Consider the following 22,288-nt stretch of genomic DNA (forward strand, 5'->3'; position numbering starts at 1 on the left):
AGCTAACGTTAGCATCAAGCTACATCAGACAATTTATTAAATTATTAGTTCACTTTTACTAAATACTCACTTTAAACCCTGATCGAGTGTTTGTAATAACTTCATTTAGCGATCAGGGGTGGAATTTGGTCGTTTACTATTGTAAAAATATGCTATTTGTAGCCTTTTTCATCGCTGCACAAGTTAGCATTTCCGATGTACATTTTCGATTTTTTTTAATAAAAACGCCCCAGATCTCAAGAAAATCTCATACCAAGTTTTACTATCGTAATTGCGGGTTTATTATTCGGATATTTCGTGTGTACAGAGGTGTTTCAGTGTTGTTATGGTAAGATATGAACCAGGAAGTTTACAGGAAGCATGTGACACGATGTGGCGGTGTCCGGTTATGACACTCTAAGATTGACATGGTGAAGGACCAATCGGAGTCTGACTGACACACACACACACACACGAGCACCCAGCACTCCACTGTCCTCTGAAGCTGGAGAGATGGATGTTATTTTCACCTAAGACAAAAAGATCACACAAGCACTCATTTTGATCTCTATAATATATTCTTAATTGTCTTGTGTTGATTCGCTGCACTGTTTTAATTTAAAAGGCTGTCGTGACTTTTTTTCCTTCCAGTATTCATAAGCTGTATCACGCTGTCAAATGGGCTGGCTGATGAAGTGCTAATTTCTCTCTCGTCTTTCTCTCAGTTCTTTGGCCAGAGACATAATTTATTAATGAGATCTGACCCGGTAATAATAACATATGTTGGTTTAGCTTGTCAGTGTGAATGAAATGTGTATTTATTTATCCGATCTCGCCCCGAAACGCGGCTGTCATGTGACTTTTTTTCCCTTTGCGATGTTCTTATGGGTGTATTGTGTGCATTCGGGAGTAATATTTTATTTTAAGAAGCTCTTAAAAAAATATATAAATGACTTAACCGTGTTATGCAGCGCCGAGCAATCGATGTGACGTTCAGCTCAGCCTGACAGAGAAAATCTCACAAGCACATATAAACACTCATTTTCGTGTGTATAATATATTCTTCTAATTGTTTTGTGCCATCTCACTGCAGTGTTTTAATGTGAAAGGATGTAAATTCGCTCGTTGTGAGCTCCGTGGAGACGATGCCTGCTAACCAGCAGTGATTCTTCTCTCGTCTTTCTGACTGCTCTCTGCCCAGAAATCAATTATTAATGAGCCCTGACCCCTGTAATAATCAGATATGTTGTTTTATCTTGTCAGTTTGAGGGAAATTGTATTGTTTACTTGTATTTTTAACCGGTTTAAAAGTGAAACGAAACCTGACTCCTCCCTTAATCTGGGGATCCGGGTATTGCATCTGTAGGGGCTTTAAGTCTGATCACTCTGAAAAGATATAGCACACACCACCACTCTATCCCGCAGGTGTCTGCCGAGTTTGGGGCTTGTGGCTTTAAAGCCCTAGGAGGAGATACGTTTGGAATTTTTAGTCTCAGAAAAATAATAATAAAAACTAGAATTAAAAGTTAGTGAACTAACTTTGATGTTGGCTTGGCCATCTTGGCCATGGGGCAAAAGAGCCACGTGTGCCCAACATTCTTGAGTTGCCCCGCTAAAAAAATAAATAAATAATACCATAAAAAATACACCTGCAACAGTCTTTTTCCATGGTCCCTTGCTGTTTTCTTTTTTAATAAAAAGCCTAGGCTATGATAACAGCTACGACAGGATTGTCTAGCTGGATGCGAAATAAGTCATGCCTATTTTTCTCGTGTATGTATTTCACAGTCCTGTCACCATCGCGTTGTGGGCAACGACACACAAGATACCCGAAACAATGCGGTTTAAATCAATGTGATCATAAGGGGTCCAAGCACAATGATTTGTATAGATGATGCAGTTACACAATTATCTTTTCAAGTAAATTATGTCCTTTTGTGAGTACTATTATATGCACAACATGAAAATAGATAACTATCATAGTCCCTTCTTCACTTTTTCAGTAATGTGCGATAACTTGATAAAAATATTGGCAATACTATTAAAATATGTTCAAATTAATGGTATCTAGGAGATGATCGTTTTTGCATAATTACTATATTGGGTTTTATGAAAGTTTATAAAAAATTATGAATATTTATTCTTTTGATTTTTATGCACATAAATGAAGCATTTCAAGTCTTTGAACAGATGAGGTGTGCTATATCTTTTCTAACTGATTGGACTTAACGGTTTTCATAAAAATAAATATTAAAAATCATAAAAGTCCCATAGACTTTAATTGACAGGATGTTCAGATGAGCCAAGCTCCAAATCCCATTAGACTCAATCAAACTTTTTCTACACTCAAAAATTATTTTTTGAATGAACGTGATTTAATCGTAGCACCCATTATGCATCTAATCAAATTAGGTAAACTTGGACTGCTTTGAATGTGTTATATGAACACAATATACATTTGTAGATTAAACATGTTTGGGATATGTCAATGTAACTTCTTTGCAACTAATTGAATCAAAATGTGTGTATTGTGTTAGTCTAATCAAATTTACTCTTATCCATTCCATGTCAGTAAACCACTTCAATTCAACAAAATGCTGCCTTGTTACATCAACTAGTTCATGTCTTGTTTTGGTAGTTTAATGAAAATCTGTCTTGTTGTTTCAATTAGATTTGTTTTAGAAGACAGCGCTAAGCAGCAAGACAATACCAAAAATTCAGTGATCTACAAAAGGCGCACACAAAACATGCTAACAATATATACATTTTATTAGGCTTTAACATGCACCAATAAAGTTTAAACCGCTTTAGTCACTTTAAGTCTCCTATTCATTTGAGTGTTTGTAACACAATGTATAGGAAACATTTAGCCAACAGAATCTTAAAAACAGATCCCCAAACACCACTTGTAGGACTTTAAAGCCCTTTAAGTAGTTAGTAAGTCAGTTTTTTTTTACTTAAGCCATTTTATCACCACCCTTTTTGGGAATTTGTAAAGTGACATGACATACAGCCAAGTACGGTGACCCATTCTCAGAATTCATGCTATGCATTTAACCCATCCAAAGTGACAAACAGCATGAACACACACACACCGGGAGCAGTGGACAGCCATTTATGCTGTAGCACCCGGGGAAAAGTAAACCTTGTCCTGACACACACAAAAATAAAATAAGACATTCTAATTTAAATATGAATTTATTTTTTTATACTTGTAAATGTGTAACAACTGCTTCTACTCACTTTCTCCAGCACCCTGTTTAAATTAACTATGCCATGAATAACAGTTGACTAAAAAGAGTTTCTATCGAACTACAAATGTGCACCTTCCTGAAGTACACCAGTCCTGTTCAGCTCAATTGCTCCAGTAGCTTGTTTGGACGAACGGTGGCAAAAAAAAAAAAAAAGTCCATATACATAAGAAACTCCAAGTGCATTTTGTTTAACTTTTCTGTATTTTTCATGGTCATTATCTCCAAAAGTTTGTTGTTGAGCTGTGCCTTGGATGTCAACCTCTGTCCATTTAGATTTAGAAGGATCTTCTGCATGACTTCAAAAGTGCACTTGAGCTCTGGTGAGAAGCTCAGGTTCAAACAGTATATCAGCCCAAATAACAGCACAAGCCAGCACAATGCTACCTCAAGTCATTGAGGACTTCCACACCTTTAATTAGATCACCAGTGTCCTGTGGGTCATCGTCAGGCAGTGCTCCCTCCTTCAGTATGACATACACTCCCTTCAGTTTGCTCCATGGTACTTTGTGACTCTGTCTGAATCCTGTGGGACGAAATGCATAAAAGATTACAAACAAAAATTAGCTCAAATATTTATTACAAGAATTGCACACGTACACACTCCCTGACCAATATATAATGTACATCTGTAACAAACTTCAATATGAGAGCTCTGCTTTGAACTCTACATTTACAAAGTTATAATTTCTCAGTTTTTAAACTTGAAACTGTCAGAAAGGTGATAATTATACTTTGTGTTAATTACTGAGGTCACAGTGGGTGCTGGAGTTTTATTGCAGTGCATTATATCATTTTACTTGGCCCCCATATTTAAAATTAATATGGTGGCTAAAACAATGCACAGCAATAAAAAAAGCATGCATGTACAGTTTTCTGATCCCGTTAATAAAAAAAAAAAAAACAAAAAAAAAAAAAAAAAAAAACACACATTGCCTCTTCTGCCTTTCAGATTAATTTAAATCTTTAGTATGGCTTTAAACAGTTTTGCAAAGTAGGCCCCCAAAGAGCTTAACCAATATGAAAAAAAAAAAAATGGTTTAGTTCATCAATTCACATAAGTAGTTTGTCATAATGTATCATCAGTTTCCTATAAATGAACACCTTGTCCAGCTCAGTTATTTTACAAAGTTGTGTTCTATCATGTCACATGTTGTTGTGGCAAATAGGAAGAAACACGGCCCGAGTACAGAATATATGGCTTTTTAAAATTGCATTTTCTCATCAACTCACTAAATATGCCTTCACTAGTTTTTCAGGGTCTTCATTCAAGTAGGTGCAAAGAGACTTGATCACACAAGCCCTTCTGGTATGTATAGTGTCATCCTGTTGGGTGGGGACAAAATTAACTCAAACTTCAGTGGTGGCACAGCTTAGGAGTACTGTTAAGGAAAAAAATGCCAAACTACATTGTTCTTTCCACCTGCGATGAGTATGACTATGAAAGCCATTTATCAATACAAACCTTGGAGATGGCAACCATGATCGGTGCGATTCTTTTTTTTCCCTGATTGCCCGCCTTTTTTTCTACTGAAGATCTCCACCTATCATGTTGAGTACCAGTCAAGCTCAGCGAAGAACATGGTACAGTAGGAATCCGCAAGAACTCCCCTGTAAAAAAAAAAAAATAAATTAAACATTTGTTAACTCTTATACTCATAACACAAGGATGAAAATACAAAAAGCTGTTTTAACAAATTTTCTATCAACAATGAGAGAGTTAAGACGATATACAGCACCATCTAAATATGGTCTACTTTTTTTTTTTATTAAAAGTATAAGAGCTGATGTGAGTTTTCAGTCCTGCTCATGTCTTAAATGTGCATGGACAATTTAAATAAACAACCATAATAATTGCTGGTTCAAAACAATGGTTTAGTTTATAATGATAATAGTAATTTGTACCTTCAACTCTCCTTTGCAATACACTGCCTGCACTGCCACATATATGTTACTAAAAGAGAAAGAAAAGGAAAGTTCGTTAATCAAGGACTGTTAGTTATACATTACTGTATGTGAATGTTAAGGAAAACCACTAACCATGTAATAAAGGTGAGGTTCACAGTAGAAGAGCATTGGGGACAGATTTATATTTTTATGTAGCCCATTTCTTTTTTCTTTTTTGTAAGAAACATTTCCGCTGTGAAAAAGAAATGTACAGATTTACTCTAATGTGTATGCTAAGACTGCATGTGTATCATAGAATTTACTTGACAATTTTTGCATAATGTGTTCAATAAGCTGGGTAGCATTATGTGGCATTTTGAAACTGTTTGAAAAGACAGAAATGTCTAGTTATCGAACGTTCAAAGTAATATTTTGGCGATATACACATATAAACACAAGGGCCAAGCTAATGTTATTTATTTAGGCTAATAACAACAACAGTCTCCCCTAAACTTAAAATTAAAAAAAAAACTATAAACGATATCTGAAAAGAGTGATGAGACGTGCACAGTACGCTAACGTTTGCTACATTAACTTACAGAAAAAAAGGGTAACTTACATGGTGTTTTCGACTCTGCATTCACTTTATCTCCCATTTTCCCCTCCCATTGTTGGGGTAACGTAGAGTTTAGTTTTAACGTAGTTAATACCAGCATAGCAAGCGGATATACTAATGTAAAGATGAAACTTACTTTTATCGACGAAGAAACAGTACCTAACACATGTGCTTCTAGTCTGGGGAAATAAGTCTGCTTAGAAACATCGCCACATTGTCAAATAACTCATGTCTTAAATTCCACGGTACTAATTGCAAACAGGTACATATCAGGTACTTACCCTTAATATCAAGGATTAGCCGCAGCAGTTCAAACCGCTGCGTGATGACATGTTCACGAACTTCCTGCCGCAGTGCTGAGCATGCGCAGTGACTCACCAGAGAGAGTTGTTGAAATGAATCGCCTTAGTCTCATTTAATCAACAAGTGCTGATCTAATTCATTTGATTGTTTCTTAATTTAGTTACAAATAACAAGAATGAATCATTTAACAGATGTAAACTCGATGTATTCTTATTAATCCGACATATTTGTATTTTGCAAATCAAACAAGTGGCTAGTTGACTTTTTTGAGTGTATGAACTATTTCTAATCAATTTAAACTCATTCAAACTCATGTAATATTTCAAATTTATTTATGTGCATAAATAAAACATTTTTTTAATAGTACTGACAACATATTTCTCAAGTTATCACACATTACTGAAAAATTAAAGAAGGGACACTATATAAGTTATCTATTTTCATGTTGGGCATATAATAGTACTCACAGAAGGACTCATAATTTACTTGAAAATAGGCAATTTATGTATTCACTTGTATGAACTGCTTTGTCTCTGAATATATCTTGAAGTATTTAGTATTTATCCTGTGGCGCTATCGTGTGGACAACATACTGGAAGCAGCTGGTAAATGCTGCCTCTTTTAATATTCAATCCATCATATTCAATAATCGATTTATTTCTCAACAGTTTATGTTCACGTGGCTGTTTTTGTTTATATTCGCCAAGCTATTATGAATTTTGAAATAATCGTGTACTTGATTTTTCCGATCTACCGACGAAAAGCCAGAATCACTGTCCTCTGAAGCTGGAGAGATGGATGTTATTTACACCTAAGACAAAAAGTCACACAATCACACAAGCATTCATTTTGATCTCTATAATATTTTCTTCTAATTGTTTTTTGTTGATTCACTGCACTGTTTTAATTTAAAAGGCTGTCGTGACTTTTTTTCCTTCCAGTAATCATAAGCTGTATCGAGCTGATATTTCATTTTGCACACATACACAGCTCAAAAACACCTGCGATTCTGCTCTTGTTGTGTTCTAATGGGTGGATTGTGTGCACTCGCTGTGATATTTTATTTTTGAAAGCTCTTAAAAAATATAAAAATGCTTTTATTCTGAGCTCGTAGTGATAACTGGGCTGGCTGATATGCAGCGCTCATTTCTCTCTCGTCTTTCTGTCGGTTCTTTGGCCAGAGACATAATTTATTAATGAGATCTGACCCGATAATAATAACATATATTGGTTTAGCTTGTCAGTGTGAATGAAATGTGTATTTATTTGTCCGATCTCGCCCCGAAACGCAGCTGTCATGTGACTTTTTTTCCCTTCGCAATGTCAAATATTGCATGTTGCACACATACACGGCTCAAAAACCCTTGGATTTTGCTCTTGTTGTGTTCTAAAGGGTGGATTGTGTGCAATTCGGAGTAATATTTTATTTTAAGAAGCTCTTAAAAAATATATAAATTACTTTACCACAGGGAACTACACTAACTTTTTCCACTGGTGGCTCTTGTGCTAATAACTTTTTCAGTTACTGGCGCATAACATGATTTGGTCGCACAAATTATTTATAGTAATTACTGGATAATAATGAACAATAATTAAACTGTATTGCATACAGATGTGCTTTTTGTTTTACTTGTCATCTTTTAAACCACATGCCTTGTTCTATTTCTTACAGTACACACAGTGCATTGCTCCGTCTTGCAGCTGGGGTTAGAGGGGCCCTTGTGCAGGTTGTACAGTGGGCCCTGTTTAAAACTGTTTAAATTGTACTATATGTTCATTCTATTTATTTATTTGTGCTATTTACATAATGTTTACATTTTTTAAGTTTGTTTTTGTTAATTTAAAATAGCACTGCATAGTCTTCACTGGAAAATAAAATACACAATCAAACCAAAATGTATTCAGACACCTTCAACATTTCTCACATTATCACAGTTTATTTGCTGTAGTTTAGAAATTGGTAATAAAATATGACAATAACTCAGAACAAATTAATCTTGATAATGTCGGATAACTTTGATAGAAAGATATGTAATGGAATCAACCAAAACTTCAGACAACTGTCAGTATGACAATATTTACACAACTATCAATACTTTGTTGAACAGTTACCAAGCAAGCAATGCTTAATTTGGTTCAGTCTGTGGTGTGAAAAGGTTGCATTAGCAATTAAAGAAAGAAACACTAAAGCAAAACATGGTCAGGTCCCTAATTATTTATTTATTTTTAATCAATTTCACTGGTAGCCTACAGTATGAAGAATTTTTGGGTATAATATTTCACAGATCACTATTTTGCCATACTCACTTACATAAATGAACTAGTGGCCTGCACCCACTAGTAAAACAATTCTATCTGATTTTTGGATTGACTTTAAATAAATTCTTGTTAAAACTACAAAGTAATTCAATCAAGAGCAGTGAGTGATTTACTTTCATTTTAATACATTAAAGACACTGACAGCAGAGCTAGTAAATTAGGCGCGGTCACCTTAAGAGACAAACGAATCCATTATAATGATACACATCCGATGTGTCCGACATTTTTTGCAACATTTGAGACATAACCACATACTTTATCGAACACACTTTCCAAGACGGGTATTTCGACATATTTTGTTTGTATTTGTTGTCAGTACAAAAGCAAGAAGACTTTGAGACGCGTCTCTGCTTGCTCCTTGAACACCAGAACACCGCGGTGCGGAATTAATCTCTTTCACATCCTTTTCTGCATGTTTAAACTGCGATTTGTATTTGTTTGTTCAGGTGCAGGAGGACGTGAACGTCCTGAAGGAGAGCTCGGTTCAGTGTTGCTGTCCGCAAGACGCGACTCTCTCGTGCAGACCGAACACAGCACGAGTGACCAGCTGCTCAGTTCAGCTTTCCCGGATTGCAGGACTGAAGCCAACTTGATGTGTTGAATGCTCGGAGCACGTTACAAAACGTATTCTTAAAATACACATTTCTGTTTTAATAAATGCTCATATTAAATCATAGCATAACACATAAGTAGGTACAAAAATAATCAGTGATGCATATGTGACCTTTTTGGTCGCAGTGTAGTTCCCTGCTTTGTTGTGCAGCGCCGATCAATCGCTGTGACCTTCAGCCTGATAGAGAAAATCTCACAAGCACATACCCACGTAGGAGGGGACGTTCTCGCGACCTTGTGCAACGTTCCCTAAAAGTTATCTAAAGGTAACGAAAGTTCCGAACCTTTACAGAACATTAGGGACGTTCTTGGAACGTCCTCTTTTGGTTATGAAAGTGCTGCAGTTCAAGGTTCCTTAAATGACTTTAGGGGGACGTTCTATTTGGGGCATTTTATGGTCACATAGCAAACGTTACAGAGAGGACATTTGAGACGTTAACAGAACGTTCTCGCATGGTCCTCTGTTGGTCATATAATAACGTTCCCAAAGTGACTTTAGGGGAACGTTCCATACTGGTTGTTATATGGTCATGAAACAACGTTACAAAGAGGACATTCGGGACGTGAACAGAACGTTCCCATACGGTTCTCTGTTGGTCATATAATAACGTTCCCGTTATTACTTTAGGGGGACGTTCGATATTGGTTATTATATGGTCACACAAAAACGTTACAAAGAGGACATTCGGGATGTTAACAGAACGTTCTCGCATGGTCCTCTGTTGGTCATATAATAACGTTCCCAATGTGGTTATTATATGGTCACACAACAACGTTAAAAATATGACAAATTAATGAACGCAAAGATGTATTAAATCTACATCTAATTAATGAAAATATTAAATAATAATACAATAAGTATTAAACTTATTTGTTAAATAATAACACTAACATGCTAGCCATTTTATTAGGTCCTCTCTGCTAATTTTGTGGGTTAGGATTTGATATGTGTTACTTCAAAATAAAAACTATGGCTTTTACTCTACAGATCTAAAATCCTTGATGTGTCCATAAATCCCTTATTAACAAATAGACATACAAAACAATACAATGTCATAGATCAAGGCAACGTGAAAATAAGCGATGCATAAGTGATGCAGTTCAATTTTTCACCACATTTACATTGGAAAATTGTGGAGTTTTGTGGAGCTCTGACACTGTTTCATAGCACCCGCTTCGAAGTCGTGCGTTAATTTTGAATTTATTAAGCGCACTTTACAACTTACGACACATTTACCATTTATTATTTTCTATATAAATGTCTATATAGCCTACTGTACATTTCTATACAAATATTAAAAATGAATATTTTGGTGAGGCACTGCCACACCCGCGGCTGACTGTATTCAGAAGGGAGAGCTGCAGCCCAATTCAACTGTAAGCCACTGCTGCTGGTGCATCGTCCTTTCTTTATGTGCGGAGTGGGGAGCGCGCGCACTGCAGGGCATGGAAGCGGCCATGCAGTCGCTTGCATTTTTTTCCTGTCAACAGTATAAACAACTTAAAATACTCAATTTTTGGTCATAAGAATAATACATTATTTAAAGCTTTTATTTGTGTAAACTCACAATATCAAGAAAACTTTAGCAAAATAAACCACCACAAAAAGGACTGTTTTAAATCTGCTATGAATATGAAGTTTGCAGATTGTTGTAGGCTATTGTACTGTATCTTCTATAAAGATGAATATTACATTTCGTTAATTTAAAAAGCACGTTAATGTTGTATAAATAAATAAACTTTTGTTCTGTTAGATGTGTTCTGGCTAGTTTTTGTCAGGCGCGGATATATGGGTGGGCCTGGGTGGGCAGATTGACTGGTGGCCCACCCAATCAGATTAATAAAAACAATTAATTTTTTTAATTTTAATAATAACAAATTAATAAATAATTTAATTTTAATAGTTTCATGAGGACATTTAAGTAAAGTAGCTACGAAAAATAGCTACAAAATAAAAATATTATGTCGGCATATCACGTGTCAGTCCAGTGATGCTATCATGCAACACAGCTGGTTCTCTTGTGAATTTGTTTTCTGCACGGGCCGGCCACACGCTCTCCGTGCGCGCACTGACTTAAAAGTGGCGTAACACCACTGTTACACTGTTACACTGTGAAACACACATACTCCGTGTGCAGTGCGTCACTGATCCAGACTGTAGGCTACCACAAACACATACTCACTATTTGTATTTCAAATCCAGAAGTTATCAGAAACTTTTATTAAAAAAGTAAAAAAAAGGGTTGTCAGCATTGCGATTCTCTTTGTACATATACACTCTTTAATAGACGTTTTAACACAATTTAAACAACGTATTCAGCGCTACTTATATATATTTATATATTAAGTTGCTCAAACAAGTGGTAAAATATTTAACCATGTAGTACTTCGCAAAATCGCAAACATTTCAAATCTTAAAATTGACAAAAACAGCCGACTAACATGCCTTTTCTTTTGCATTTAAGTTTTAATACAATAAATATTGCATGTCACAAAGAAATAGTTTTTTCACCTCCACCATGAATGAGACGAGAGTTGTTCATTATGTCGCCTTGTTGAAGTAAATTTTATTTTTCCTTGCTTTACCCTGGTCCTAAAGTAAAAAAAGATGACTGTGTAAAAGTATAAATAAATTAAATGCATTTATGGTGAGATTACTACATTTTATTTAATTAAACGCATTTATGGTGAGATAATTATATTTTCATGTCAATCTGTGTTCATTTTGACCACGAACCATGCACCGTCAGCCTGTCACTTTAATTCAGCGCGTGCAGCACATCAGAAATAGACTCGGTGCGGAAACGATCTCTGCACTGCACCGCACATGGAACGGATCGCCGGACCGCATCCGCGCGCAGTGTGAAAGCTCTATAATACAGAGCCCGGGAATCAGGTGTATAAGATTAAAAAACCCGAGGCCCCTCTGTATATTCACCAGGCCCACCTATTAATGACGTTCTGTATCCGCCACTGGTTTTTGTATGTTGTATAATTATAATAGGCCTATATGTATCTAGGTAATGAAAAAAAATAAAATAATAATAAATAAATAAATATATAAATATATATATACATACAAAAGGAAAGCAGCTGCTTGAACCTCATTCTGGGAGAAGACTTATTTATTTATTTTTTACCATGAAGAAAAAAATCAATCGGATGAGTCAGGTTCTACACATCTGAGAAGAAAAAACAGGTAAGACGTTTATAATCTTATACATTACAATAATGAACGATTATTCATGAGAAATGTTCGCCTATCTATAAGACGAATAAAACACGACAATTTTACAACCGGGAAATATGACCTATTGGGTTTATTTGCAATTAAACATTTTTAAATAAATTGTAAAAATAATACTAAATTACAATTATTATAATATGAATTATTTATTAGTAAATAATACTAAATTATATGTATATATATTAATTTATACTCATTTAATTTATATATTTGAATTCTAATGTATTATTTATGGATAACAGGCGCTGCTAAGTATAACACACCGTTGCCATGAAAAACAAAGTGTTGCTATGGACGCAGGTATCTAGACGGAAATGGCTATTTTCTTTATTATTTTCTTTATTATTATTTTTCACATTATCCATTACATAATATAACGAAATTATTAGTATTATAACGCAATATATCATTATATAAATATACATATTTTTTTTATAAAATAAAAAACGTTTAACACCTATATAGGTCACAAATTCTAAATCTGGCAGCGGGTATATAAGCTGGGGTCTGTGACCATCGCGCTCACACACAGCGTACTCACACCTCACTCACTCAGTGGACATCCCAACTGGACATCCCAACTGTCAGTTTCTCTGAGGTAATTCTTCTAATTAACCATTCTATTTAAATTAAAAACACAAAACAAAATGACATATAATGTACGTTACATGATATAAATAATAATAATATGGAATTATAAGGACAGTAACGTTAGCTTTTGAGCGAAATTTTCTCATGGTAAAACGGCCGTTTCCACAAGAAATTGAATAAATTGTCATAAAATTGACGGACTTTCTTTTCCAGTAATAAATGTACCACATTTACTCAGACAAACTGTTTTTCCGTCTTTTTCTTTAACTTTATACCACTGGTCCGCACTGTCATCGCCGTTATTTGTCGTTAAATACCGTTATGTTTACGTGACGTCATTTGGTCTAAAGAAGTAGCTTATCCTTTTCAGATAAGCTCATTAATTTTTTAGGGTCTGTCATGTTAACATTAGCTACTTTAAAATAAATTATGAATACAATTAATATCATTATTGTAAATTATACTTTATTTGAAATTTAACGCGCCTTCTCACAGGCTTGGCTGTGAGCGTGCGCGCGTCCCTCAACCTCCGCACAAGCGCGACGGTGCCGCCATCACAGTGGGCGCGAGACCCCATTTCGCGCAAATGTGTGCACGGCATTTTTTGTAACTTTGCACGAAACTCCGCTTCTAGAGGTGCACGACTTTGAGCTTATTCTGGCCAAACAGCCAGCACCCAGTTTGCGCTTGCATTTAAAAAAAGAGCCTAGAAATAAGCAGAAAAAAAGAAGAAATAAGCCTTTTTGGTGAAAATAAAGGTCCATGTTTAACAAAACATAACAAAACCAGAACAAACTATAAATACATAAATACAAAACACACAAACAAAATAAAATAAAAATAAAATAATAATAATAATAATAATTATAGTAATAATTATAGAAATTACAATTTAATGCACAACCGGTTAGGCAATTCACAATTCAGGCATTGTATCTAATATCATCTGTATCCTTTGAAGTAACAAGTGTAAATAAAATTGTCCCACGTCGACGTATATGTGATTTCAATTCACTTTGTCTCTTTTCTGTGCTTTCCAGACCCTGCCCTACAGACAGATTACCATGATGTCATCTCAGAAGGTAGGCTTGTTTTGCAAAAAAGGTTTTCAAATTTACAGCATATTGCTGACATGCCAGAAAAGGGATCGATTTCACAGCAATGTGATAAGTTCAATGTTATATCAAGATGTTTTTCACCTTATAATGTGGCGTGAAAGATCACTGTATTTGCCTAAAAATTTACGATCTTTAGGTTTTTTACTTAAATAACATGCGTGTACACATTTGCAGAGAAAAAAACACATAGCTGTGTCACACAACTGGATGCCTGCAGAAGCTAGGAAAAGAGAATACAAACGACTATGGCAGAGGGTACAACGGAAAATGAGAAATGTGCACATTAACGCAGCTGGTCCTAGTACTGTGCTAAACAATGAAGCACACAATCCCAGGGACACTATGCCAATCTGGAACCCAGGCCTAAAAAATGCAATGACTGGAGAATCTAATAGTGACAGCGATGAAATGTCGTTTGTCAATACTGACATCAGTGCAGTCACATCACTACAACATACAATGGCAGAAGACACAGAGAATATGGTTCTTGAATATTCCAGTAGTGACATGGATGGAGAGTTTTTTCAGAATACTGCCAACATTGATATGCCCACTGAAAATTTAGAAGAGGAGTTAAAGAGGTGGATCAATGAATATAATATCAAGCACAATGCTGCAGAAAAACTGCTCAAAATTCTCAGGAATCACGGGCATAAACACCTGCCATCTACTACTAAAACATTATTAAAAACGGATCCTGTTGAAAGCCAAATGGTGTCTGGTGTGGAATGCATTAAATTAGGAGTGACTGAACAATTAATCATGTGCTTGAATCGGTATCCCTACAATTATGCAAAAGACATCACTGAGCTTGAGATTTCCCTCAATGTAGATGGACTGCCACTCTTTAAGAGCACTGGTAAATCTTTCTGGCCTGTACTCTGCACAGTACATCTAAAACCAGCAAGCACATTTCCTTTGACCATTGCCCTCACTGAGGCCAAGCCCAAATCACTGGACTTCATTAAAGTCATATCAGATGAACTGAAAATGATTCTAATGAATGGCTTTGCATGGGGAGAAACAACACTCAATGTAAGATTGAGATGCATTACCTGTGATGCACCAGCAAAAGCCATGCTGAAGTGCATCAAACAATTCTCAGGTTACTATGGCTGTGACAAATGCACCCAAAAAGGCAACTGGGAGGGGCGCATCACTTACCAACAAGTGCATGACCTCACTTTGAGGAACGATGTCTCATTTAGAGAGCAACACCAACCAGAACATCATCACGAAAATGCTGTGTCCCCTTTCAGCAATCTCCAAATTGACATGATCAAGTCTTTCCCTGCTGACTACATGCACCAGTGCTGCCTGGGAGTGATGAGAAAAATGCTCCTACTATGGTCACAGGGCAAGTCGGGGCAACGACTATCGCCGGCTCAGCTGAGGGAGGTCAATCAGAGGCTAAGGAACTTGAGAAATGACATACCCCATATTTTTGCCAGGAAGCCACGCAGTCTGGAGGAATTGGAGAGGTGGAAGGCCACTGAATTCAGGCAGTTTATGCTCTACACTGGCAAAGTTGTTCTCCGGGGAATCCTGCCAGAAACCCTATACAGTCATTTCATGGCCTTTAGTGTGGCTTTGTGTATACTAGTGTCTCCACATTTAACACAAACCCACAATGTGTATGCCCATGAACTCCTCACATATTTTGTAGAACAAGGCCGGCACATATATGGGAAAGAATTCCTAGTGTACAATGTGCACTCACTGCTTCACCTCACTGCTGATGCCACCACATATGGATCATTAGACAAATGCAGTGCCTTTGCGTTTGAGAGCTACATGCACCAGCTGAAGAAGATGGTTAGATCAGGAAACCATGTTCTAGTCCAAGCAGCAAAACGGCTCCAAGAACGTTCACAGATTCCTATACAAACAAGTGAAGAGAAACCAATACAATTGAAACATCCTAATAATGTTTACATTGTTAGCCCAACATCCTGCTGTGAAGTTCTGGAGAGGACCAACTCCGGAAAGCTCTTATGTAGAGTATTCTCGCACTTAACGTCGTACCTTTACGAGCCATGTGACTCGATGATCTATGGAGCCTATGTATGTGGTCCATCAAAGATGGAGATCCTGGACAAGGCAAACTTGCAAGGAAGGGCAATGATCCTTGAGGATGGGCATGGCCGCAAAGTTGTCTTTTCTCTCCTTCATGACCTTGATTAATGAAATATGGAAATATGTACATAGTTAGTATTATTTTTTTTTCTGTCATTGCTTTAATGTCTTAACTTAGATTTCATATACTGAATATTGACCGTCTTTTCTAAGGAGTGTCTGTTCTTCTGTTTGTAATGTAGGTTGGATTTTACATAGTTATTTTTGAACAAGAAAATGCAATTGCTGTGGCGCCTGCATTATGGGTAGAGGAGGTGAATGGGGTAAGGGTACATGCGCACACACACACACACACACACACACACACACACACGTAATACCGGAAATAACATATTCCCTGAAATGTTTTAGGTTCTGATTTGCTACTGGCCCCGTAGAAACGCTGCTGCCATGGCAAAGGCCTCCCAAAGGCCAGATAAGGAGCTCTGGAAGCGGCACAAAATAAGAATACTCTCCGAGACCGGTGAGAAAACTGAATAAATATATAGTCATATGAAAGTACACTGCCTTTACACAGTAAAATGATTACAAAAACTAAAAAGACAACTCAAATTTACTCTGTCCTTAGACAACTATAAGACAGCCAGAGAACGAGCCAAAAAAGCTGTAGAAAGTTCAAACGTGGGCACAGAAGAAGAGGTGCTAAAAGAGCGGAAAAAAAAAGTACCATCAAAATACTGGACCGAGAGTGAAGGTAAACATATGCGATTGCTTTTTGTCATGCATTAGTCCACTGTTTATGTATAAAAATCATGCCATGATTACAGAGAAAACTACTCTATAAAACTAAACTATATATAAACTGTTTCATCCTGAATGAATAGGAGAATGTGAGATTCCTACCAAAAAAAGGAGAAAAATGTCAACATCCTCTCAGAAGCCATCAAGCCTCCCAAAGCCTCCAAGTTGTAAGTAACAGATTTAACTTTTGGTGTAATTTCTTGTGTTGTGTTGATTTGATGGTGGTGCGTCAGCGTCAATTAGTGAACAGGCAAAATAAGTGCATTGCCAGCTGACGGGAAGAAGCTATTTTGTGTGAAATACAGTACAAACAAATTTCTAATGGAAATCCTATTTTAAAAATGTTTTGAATTTGGTTGGAGTGTCTTATATTGTGTGAGTTGCAGGTTGGTATTTTTTGTCATGGCATTTTGTGTAAAAGTACTCAACTCCCCTGAACTTCGTTTATCGCATGCTTTCAATGTCTGTTTTTAGACAAACCACCTACTGACATCACAGCTCACTCACCTGAGGAAGATGAGCCATCCCTTCCAAATCTTTCAGCTAATAATACTTTTCATGGTATGCATTTTTAATGTTGATATTCTATTCATTTGTTAAGATAAATGGTTTTTTTTTTAATCTTCAATAAATTAAGATTATGGCTGCATTTTCTAATCTCAATCTCTGTTACCTTAAATTATACATTCATCTCTGTAAAGCTGCTTTTAAACAATCTGCATCGTTAAAAGTGCTATATAAATGAAGATGACTTGACTTACTATCCAAATTAGACCAGCTATTGCATCTGGCAATACAGTCATGCCAATGTCTATATTTTATTTCTTGAAGTACCACACATATGCCTGAATACTAAGCAAATAACTAAATGTCAAGATGAACCCCCCCTTCCATCATCATCATCTCACCCATCTAAATTTTTCAGATTTCCAGCATCTCATCGAACAATCTGAGCAGCGGATGCTCCTCGCAATTGAGAGAATGTCAACAGATATTTCCAATTCTATTGAGCGTCTGATCCAGGCTATTCAACAGAATCGTCCTGGTCCGGCAACCATCACAACACCACCACAGGAGACCATTGAGAGGCCCTGCAAAACATTGCAGGAGCTGCAAGCTTTCCTATTAAAACTTGAGGGCCCAGAAGGGAAAAAAAGGATGGTATGTTGATATAGCACAGGGGTCAGTAACCTTTTTGTCACAAAAGTGACATTTTTAAGTTCAAAATGTAGATCTGTGTGCATGTAGGCTAAATTATCAGAATTAAATACACCTCTCGCATTTGCTTGTGTGTCAGCAGTTACCCTGCTCCATGTGGCATTGCAATACTAACATTTGCTTTATTTATCTTTATATGTTGCATAGATACAGTTTTTGAGCCTGATGGGAGGTAGCAACATTGGAGACGCTGTGAGGAGAATCCTTCGGAAAATAGCCACCAATGAGGCCTGGTCAAATTACAGCCTGAAAGGCCGAAAAGGAAAACTGACCTTCATTGGGACAGCCCTCCACCATATTGTTTTAAGTATGCTTTTCAAAACTTCTCTCTTCTTTTCACTTCATCATGCAACTTTTTAAAGAGCAAATGATAAACAGAAAAATGTCTGTACTTACCCTGTACCTTCGAATAATTTGTTTTCTCGTTTTTGACTTCTAAACGGAAAAAAAACAAGTAAAAAAAAAAAAAAATCATTTTATTCAGCAAGGATGCATTAAATTGGCCAGAAAAGAGAGTTAAGATTTACATTTCAAATAAATGCTGCTTTTTTTTCTTTCATTCATCAAATAACCCTGAAAAACACAAAAATGTGAAGAAGCACAACTGTTTTCATCACTAATAATCATAAATGTTTCATATGGTTTTAGTTTTACTTATTCACTTATTCATATTGCTCATAAAGTGTACTTTTGGATGTCAAAACTTTATTAAAATAAACTAAACAAATAAATGTAAATGTAAATATGAGAATTTAAAAAATAAGAAAATAACAGATGCATTGTGATATAGGTGACAAAATATTGTGAGAAAATATGAATATGAAGTTATTTAATGAGCTTCCTCACTTAACCAGTTATCTGTGCTTCCTCAGCAATGAAGTTCCACATTTCCGAACACGAAAATGCATGCAGCAAATAAGCCGTTCACAATATTTTCTTCAGTTAACTCCAAATTTCTCCCACATATTGGACTTGATTTTTGATGACGTATTGTCGACAACTTTACAAACTCCTCCACTAGCTATTCTTTTCTTAAACTCCTCAGAATCCATCTCGACGACTGCAAGCAGATCGCGCGCGCGGTTATGATGAATTTTTAAAAGTGGAAGTATAGTTAACGTTATAGATTCCTGGGACGGTGTGGCGCGTGGACACAAATAAACTGATATGGATTTTAAATTGTTTTATTAAAAATTATTTTATCAACTTGAAATACAGGCATATTTTTGTAGATGTGTTCCTAAAAATATGCATTACGTTTGCATGTGATTGTCTTAAACCCATGTTTCCCCCGTGTCCGACCCGACCTGCACCCGTATCCAAAACAGGTGGATATTTTTCATCCGTTTGAGCAAAAACCTACAGGTACCCGAACCCGTGCAGGACTCTAGCTGTAAACTACACCATATAGGCCTATGCTTATATTTAATTTCACGAAAACACAAAAACATTTGCAATATTACAAATACAAATTATTGTAGACTATCACAAGACCCATTTATGAATTAGTTAATTAGTTTTTCCGATTACAAAATCAAGTCGTTATTTTAGTAGCATGGAAAAAACAATAGGATTATAAATTAATATCTCACTTACATATACAGTTTTCCACGAGTGAATTCAGTGAAATCCAGATTGTGTCTGTCTCTGTCTGAGGTGAGCGGCACTGGCGTGAACGCGGCAAAAACTCCCGCAAACCAGCAGTTTTTTTTCTTAACTCTTATCTAAACTCATATGATTGGTTATTGCATCATGAGCTCATCAGATTCATGTCTGATTGTTTATAATGCTCAACGCTTAAATAAAAATTCATATTTTGCATGTCATAACTGCCTACTGTAATATGGCGTAACACTTTTAATTTATTTTCACATTTTATGTCAATAGTGATAATCGTCATATATTTATTTAGATTATTTTAACCCCCTTGTAGAATATGCATTTGTATCCATTTTGGAGGGAGCAGGGCAATTGCGTCATCAGCAATATTATTTCCACATCGCGCCGTTCCCCGGTGCTGTCCGAGGCGATGGTGCTGAAACGGTTGATCAGTTCTTATTATAGAATCAATTATTCTCTCGTGCAGGGCTGCTTCACTGCGTTATGTGAAAAAGCGGTGTTCTTTATGAAAGTACTACAGAAATAGTTGAAATCGCATCTATTAGGACTAATGGGATATTATAACAAATATAAAATAAAAATATAAAATAATCCAAACTATAAAAATACCTATAATAGCCTAGTCTACATATTTAAAAATGTATAACAATAACGTCATAATAATGGTCCATTTTAAGTGTTTAAGTGTCTCTTTTTTCAATTTTTGTTCGGTGGAGCTGTGACTATTGTTCTTGTAAAAACTTTTCAGCATAGTTTTGAGCCCTGAGACTTTTCACATTTATTTTGTTACATTTTTTTTTCTCTTCTAGGTGCTTGTGCCAAACAATTTCCGAAACACACAGAAAAGGAAATTGATACATGTATAGGGGAAACCCTCAAACATGCACCTCACCGTGCCAAGTTGGTCGCAACACCTGTAAGTTGTTTTATTCAATGAGAGCTCTCTCTCTCTCTCTATTCTCTAGAATAACATAACTGTTTTGATTTATTTACTTAGTACCGGTACTTATAAACAAAGTGGAGTTAAAAGTAATTAAAAAGTCGTTGAAGTGATTGGTAAATATAATGTTTAATTTTTTCAGGCAGCGGAAGAAGAACTTCGGGCACCTCCTGAGGATGGAGACAGTGACTGATACACATATACACACACACACACACACACACACACAGTATATATTTAATATAAATTATTGTTTTTGTTATTTGTTGTTCACCATTTACGCAACATAAAATGAATATAAATATGTGTTCTTGTTGTTATTACTGTTTCCTAATATTTGTGTGTGTGTATAATATATATATATAATTTATGTAATATATAATTTATTTATAATCTGTTTTTGTTCACACAAAATAAATGACTGATTTTATCTTTGAATGTGTTAAACGTGCATGCTTATTCCTGTTTAAAGTTCTGAAAGAACAAGTGTTTTTTGCAGTAAAATTCTAGTTTGGTTCCCTACAGGTCCTTGAGACCAGTGGGGACGTTCTGAAAACGTTCACATAACGTCCTGAATGTTCTGTGAAGGTCCTCAAAATAACGTCCCCCGACCCTTTAAAGAACTCCACATCATGACCGTCTACGAACGTTCCCGGAACGTTACTAGGCGACGTCCTTGACACCAGTGGGGACGTTCTGAGAACGTTCTGGGAACATCACATTTGCAAATATAACATGGTCCCCTAAACGTTCCGATAACGTCCTGAATGTTCTGTGAAGGTCCGCAAAATAACGTCCCCCGACCCTTTAAAGAACTCCACATCATGACCGTCTCCGAACGTTCCCGCAACGTTACTAGGCGACGTCCTTGACACCAGTGGGGACGTTCTGAGAACGTCCTGGGAACGTAGCATTTCTAGCTGGGTATAAACACTCATTTTCATGTGTATAATATATTCTTCTAATTGTTTTGTGCCGTTTCGCTGCAGTGTTTTAATGTGAAAGGCTGTAAATTCTCTATGTGGACTTCAAGTGTTCAGAGAATACATCGCGAGCTCGCGGGCAGTTGGCTGCCGCGAATATATCATGTTATTACTTTAAACAGTTCAGAAACATCTAAATTTAGCTCTTGGTGTGTTCTAACGGGTAGATTGCGTGCAATCGCCAATATAATTTAATTAAAAAAGGTCTTAAATAAGAATAAATTAGCTCGTTGTGAGCTCCGTGGAGACGATGCCTGAGCTGACCAGCCGTGATTCTTCTCTCATCTTTCTGACTGCTCTCTGCCCAGAAATCAATTATTAATGAGCCCTGACCCCTGTAATAATCAGATATGTTGGTTTAGCTTGTCAGTTTGAGGGAAATTGTATTATTTACTCGTATTGACCGATTTAAAAGTGAAATGAAACCTTATACCGGGTATTGCAACTGTAAGGGGCGCGATTTTTCTCAGACAATGTAAGTCTATGGGTAATGTATTAAACATTTAAAAATTAATTAAAAAAAACTTTAAGTCTGATCACTCTGAAAAGATATAGCACACACCACCGCTCTGTCCCGCAGGTGTCTGCCGAGTTTGGGGCTTGTGGCTTTAAAGCCCTAGGAGGAGATACGTTTTGAATTTTTTAGTCTCAGAAAAATAATAATAAAAATAATAAAAACTAGAATTAAAAGTTAGTAAACTAACTTTGATGTTGGCTTGGCCATCTT

At 36.2% G+C, this 22,288-nt stretch overlaps 2 protein-coding genes and 1 long non-coding RNA gene across 3 annotated transcripts; 2 read left to right on the top strand and 1 right to left on the bottom strand.

Annotated features, from left to right (window-relative positions):
• Positions 1 to 3,623: 3,623 nt before the first annotated feature.
• On the bottom strand, positions 3,624 to 5,868 carry LOC132114919 (uncharacterized). The gene is made up of 4 exons (XR_009425378.1): positions 5,737 to 5,868; positions 5,271 to 5,370; positions 5,136 to 5,184; positions 3,624 to 3,756 (listed from the first exon to the last, which is right to left on the bottom strand). It is a non-coding gene; the product is annotated as an uncharacterized LOC132114919 (long non-coding RNA).
• Positions 5,869 to 14,386: 8,518 nt separating this feature from the next.
• On the top strand, positions 14,387 to 16,512 carry LOC132114926 (uncharacterized). Its single transcript, XM_059523324.1, has 3 exons — positions 14,387 to 16,123; positions 16,242 to 16,322; positions 16,411 to 16,512. Exon 1 carries the CDS (start codon positions 14,404 to 14,406, stop codon positions 16,105 to 16,107), a length of 1,704 nt encoding a protein of 567 aa, XP_059379307.1. The 5' UTR covers positions 14,387 to 14,403; the 3' UTR covers positions 16,108 to 16,123; positions 16,242 to 16,322; positions 16,411 to 16,512.
• LOC132113076 (uncharacterized) lies at positions 16,450 to 20,924 on the top strand. Its single transcript, XM_059520894.1, has 8 exons — positions 16,450 to 16,522; positions 16,628 to 16,753; positions 16,884 to 16,967; positions 17,275 to 17,361; positions 17,726 to 17,961; positions 18,166 to 18,325; positions 20,448 to 20,554; positions 20,721 to 20,924. The coding sequence occupies exons 1-8, from the start codon at positions 16,450 to 16,452 to the stop codon at positions 20,769 to 20,771; spliced, it is 924 nt and encodes a 307-aa protein (XP_059376877.1). The 3' UTR covers positions 20,772 to 20,924.
• Positions 20,925 to 22,288: the final 1,364 nt, after the last annotated feature.

The sequence above is a fragment of the Carassius carassius genome, chromosome 3 (genome assembly GCF_963082965.1).
Source record: "Carassius carassius chromosome 3, fCarCar2.1, whole genome shotgun sequence".
NCBI lineage: Eukaryota > Metazoa > Chordata > Actinopteri > Cypriniformes > Cyprinidae > Carassius > Carassius carassius.

What these genes read in the sequence shown, in the direction of transcription:
- LOC132114926 (XM_059523324.1), top strand. Translation starts at nt 14,404, where the DNA reads ATGGTTCTTGAATATTCCAGTAGTGACATGGATGGAGAGTTTTTTCAG.
- LOC132113076 (XM_059520894.1), top strand. Translation starts at nt 16,450, where the DNA reads ATGGCAAAGGCCTCCCAAAGGCCAGATAAGGAGCTCTGGAAGCGGCAC. An exon ending in ATACTGGACCGAGAGTGAAG is followed by an intron (nt 16,754 to 16,883) that starts GTAAACATATGC and finishes CTGAATGAATAG; the next exon opens with GAGAATGTGAGATTCCTACC. An exon ending in CCTCCCAAAGCCTCCAAGTT is followed by an intron (nt 16,968 to 17,274) that starts GTAAGTAACAGA and finishes GTCTGTTTTTAG; the next exon opens with ACAAACCACCTACTGACATC.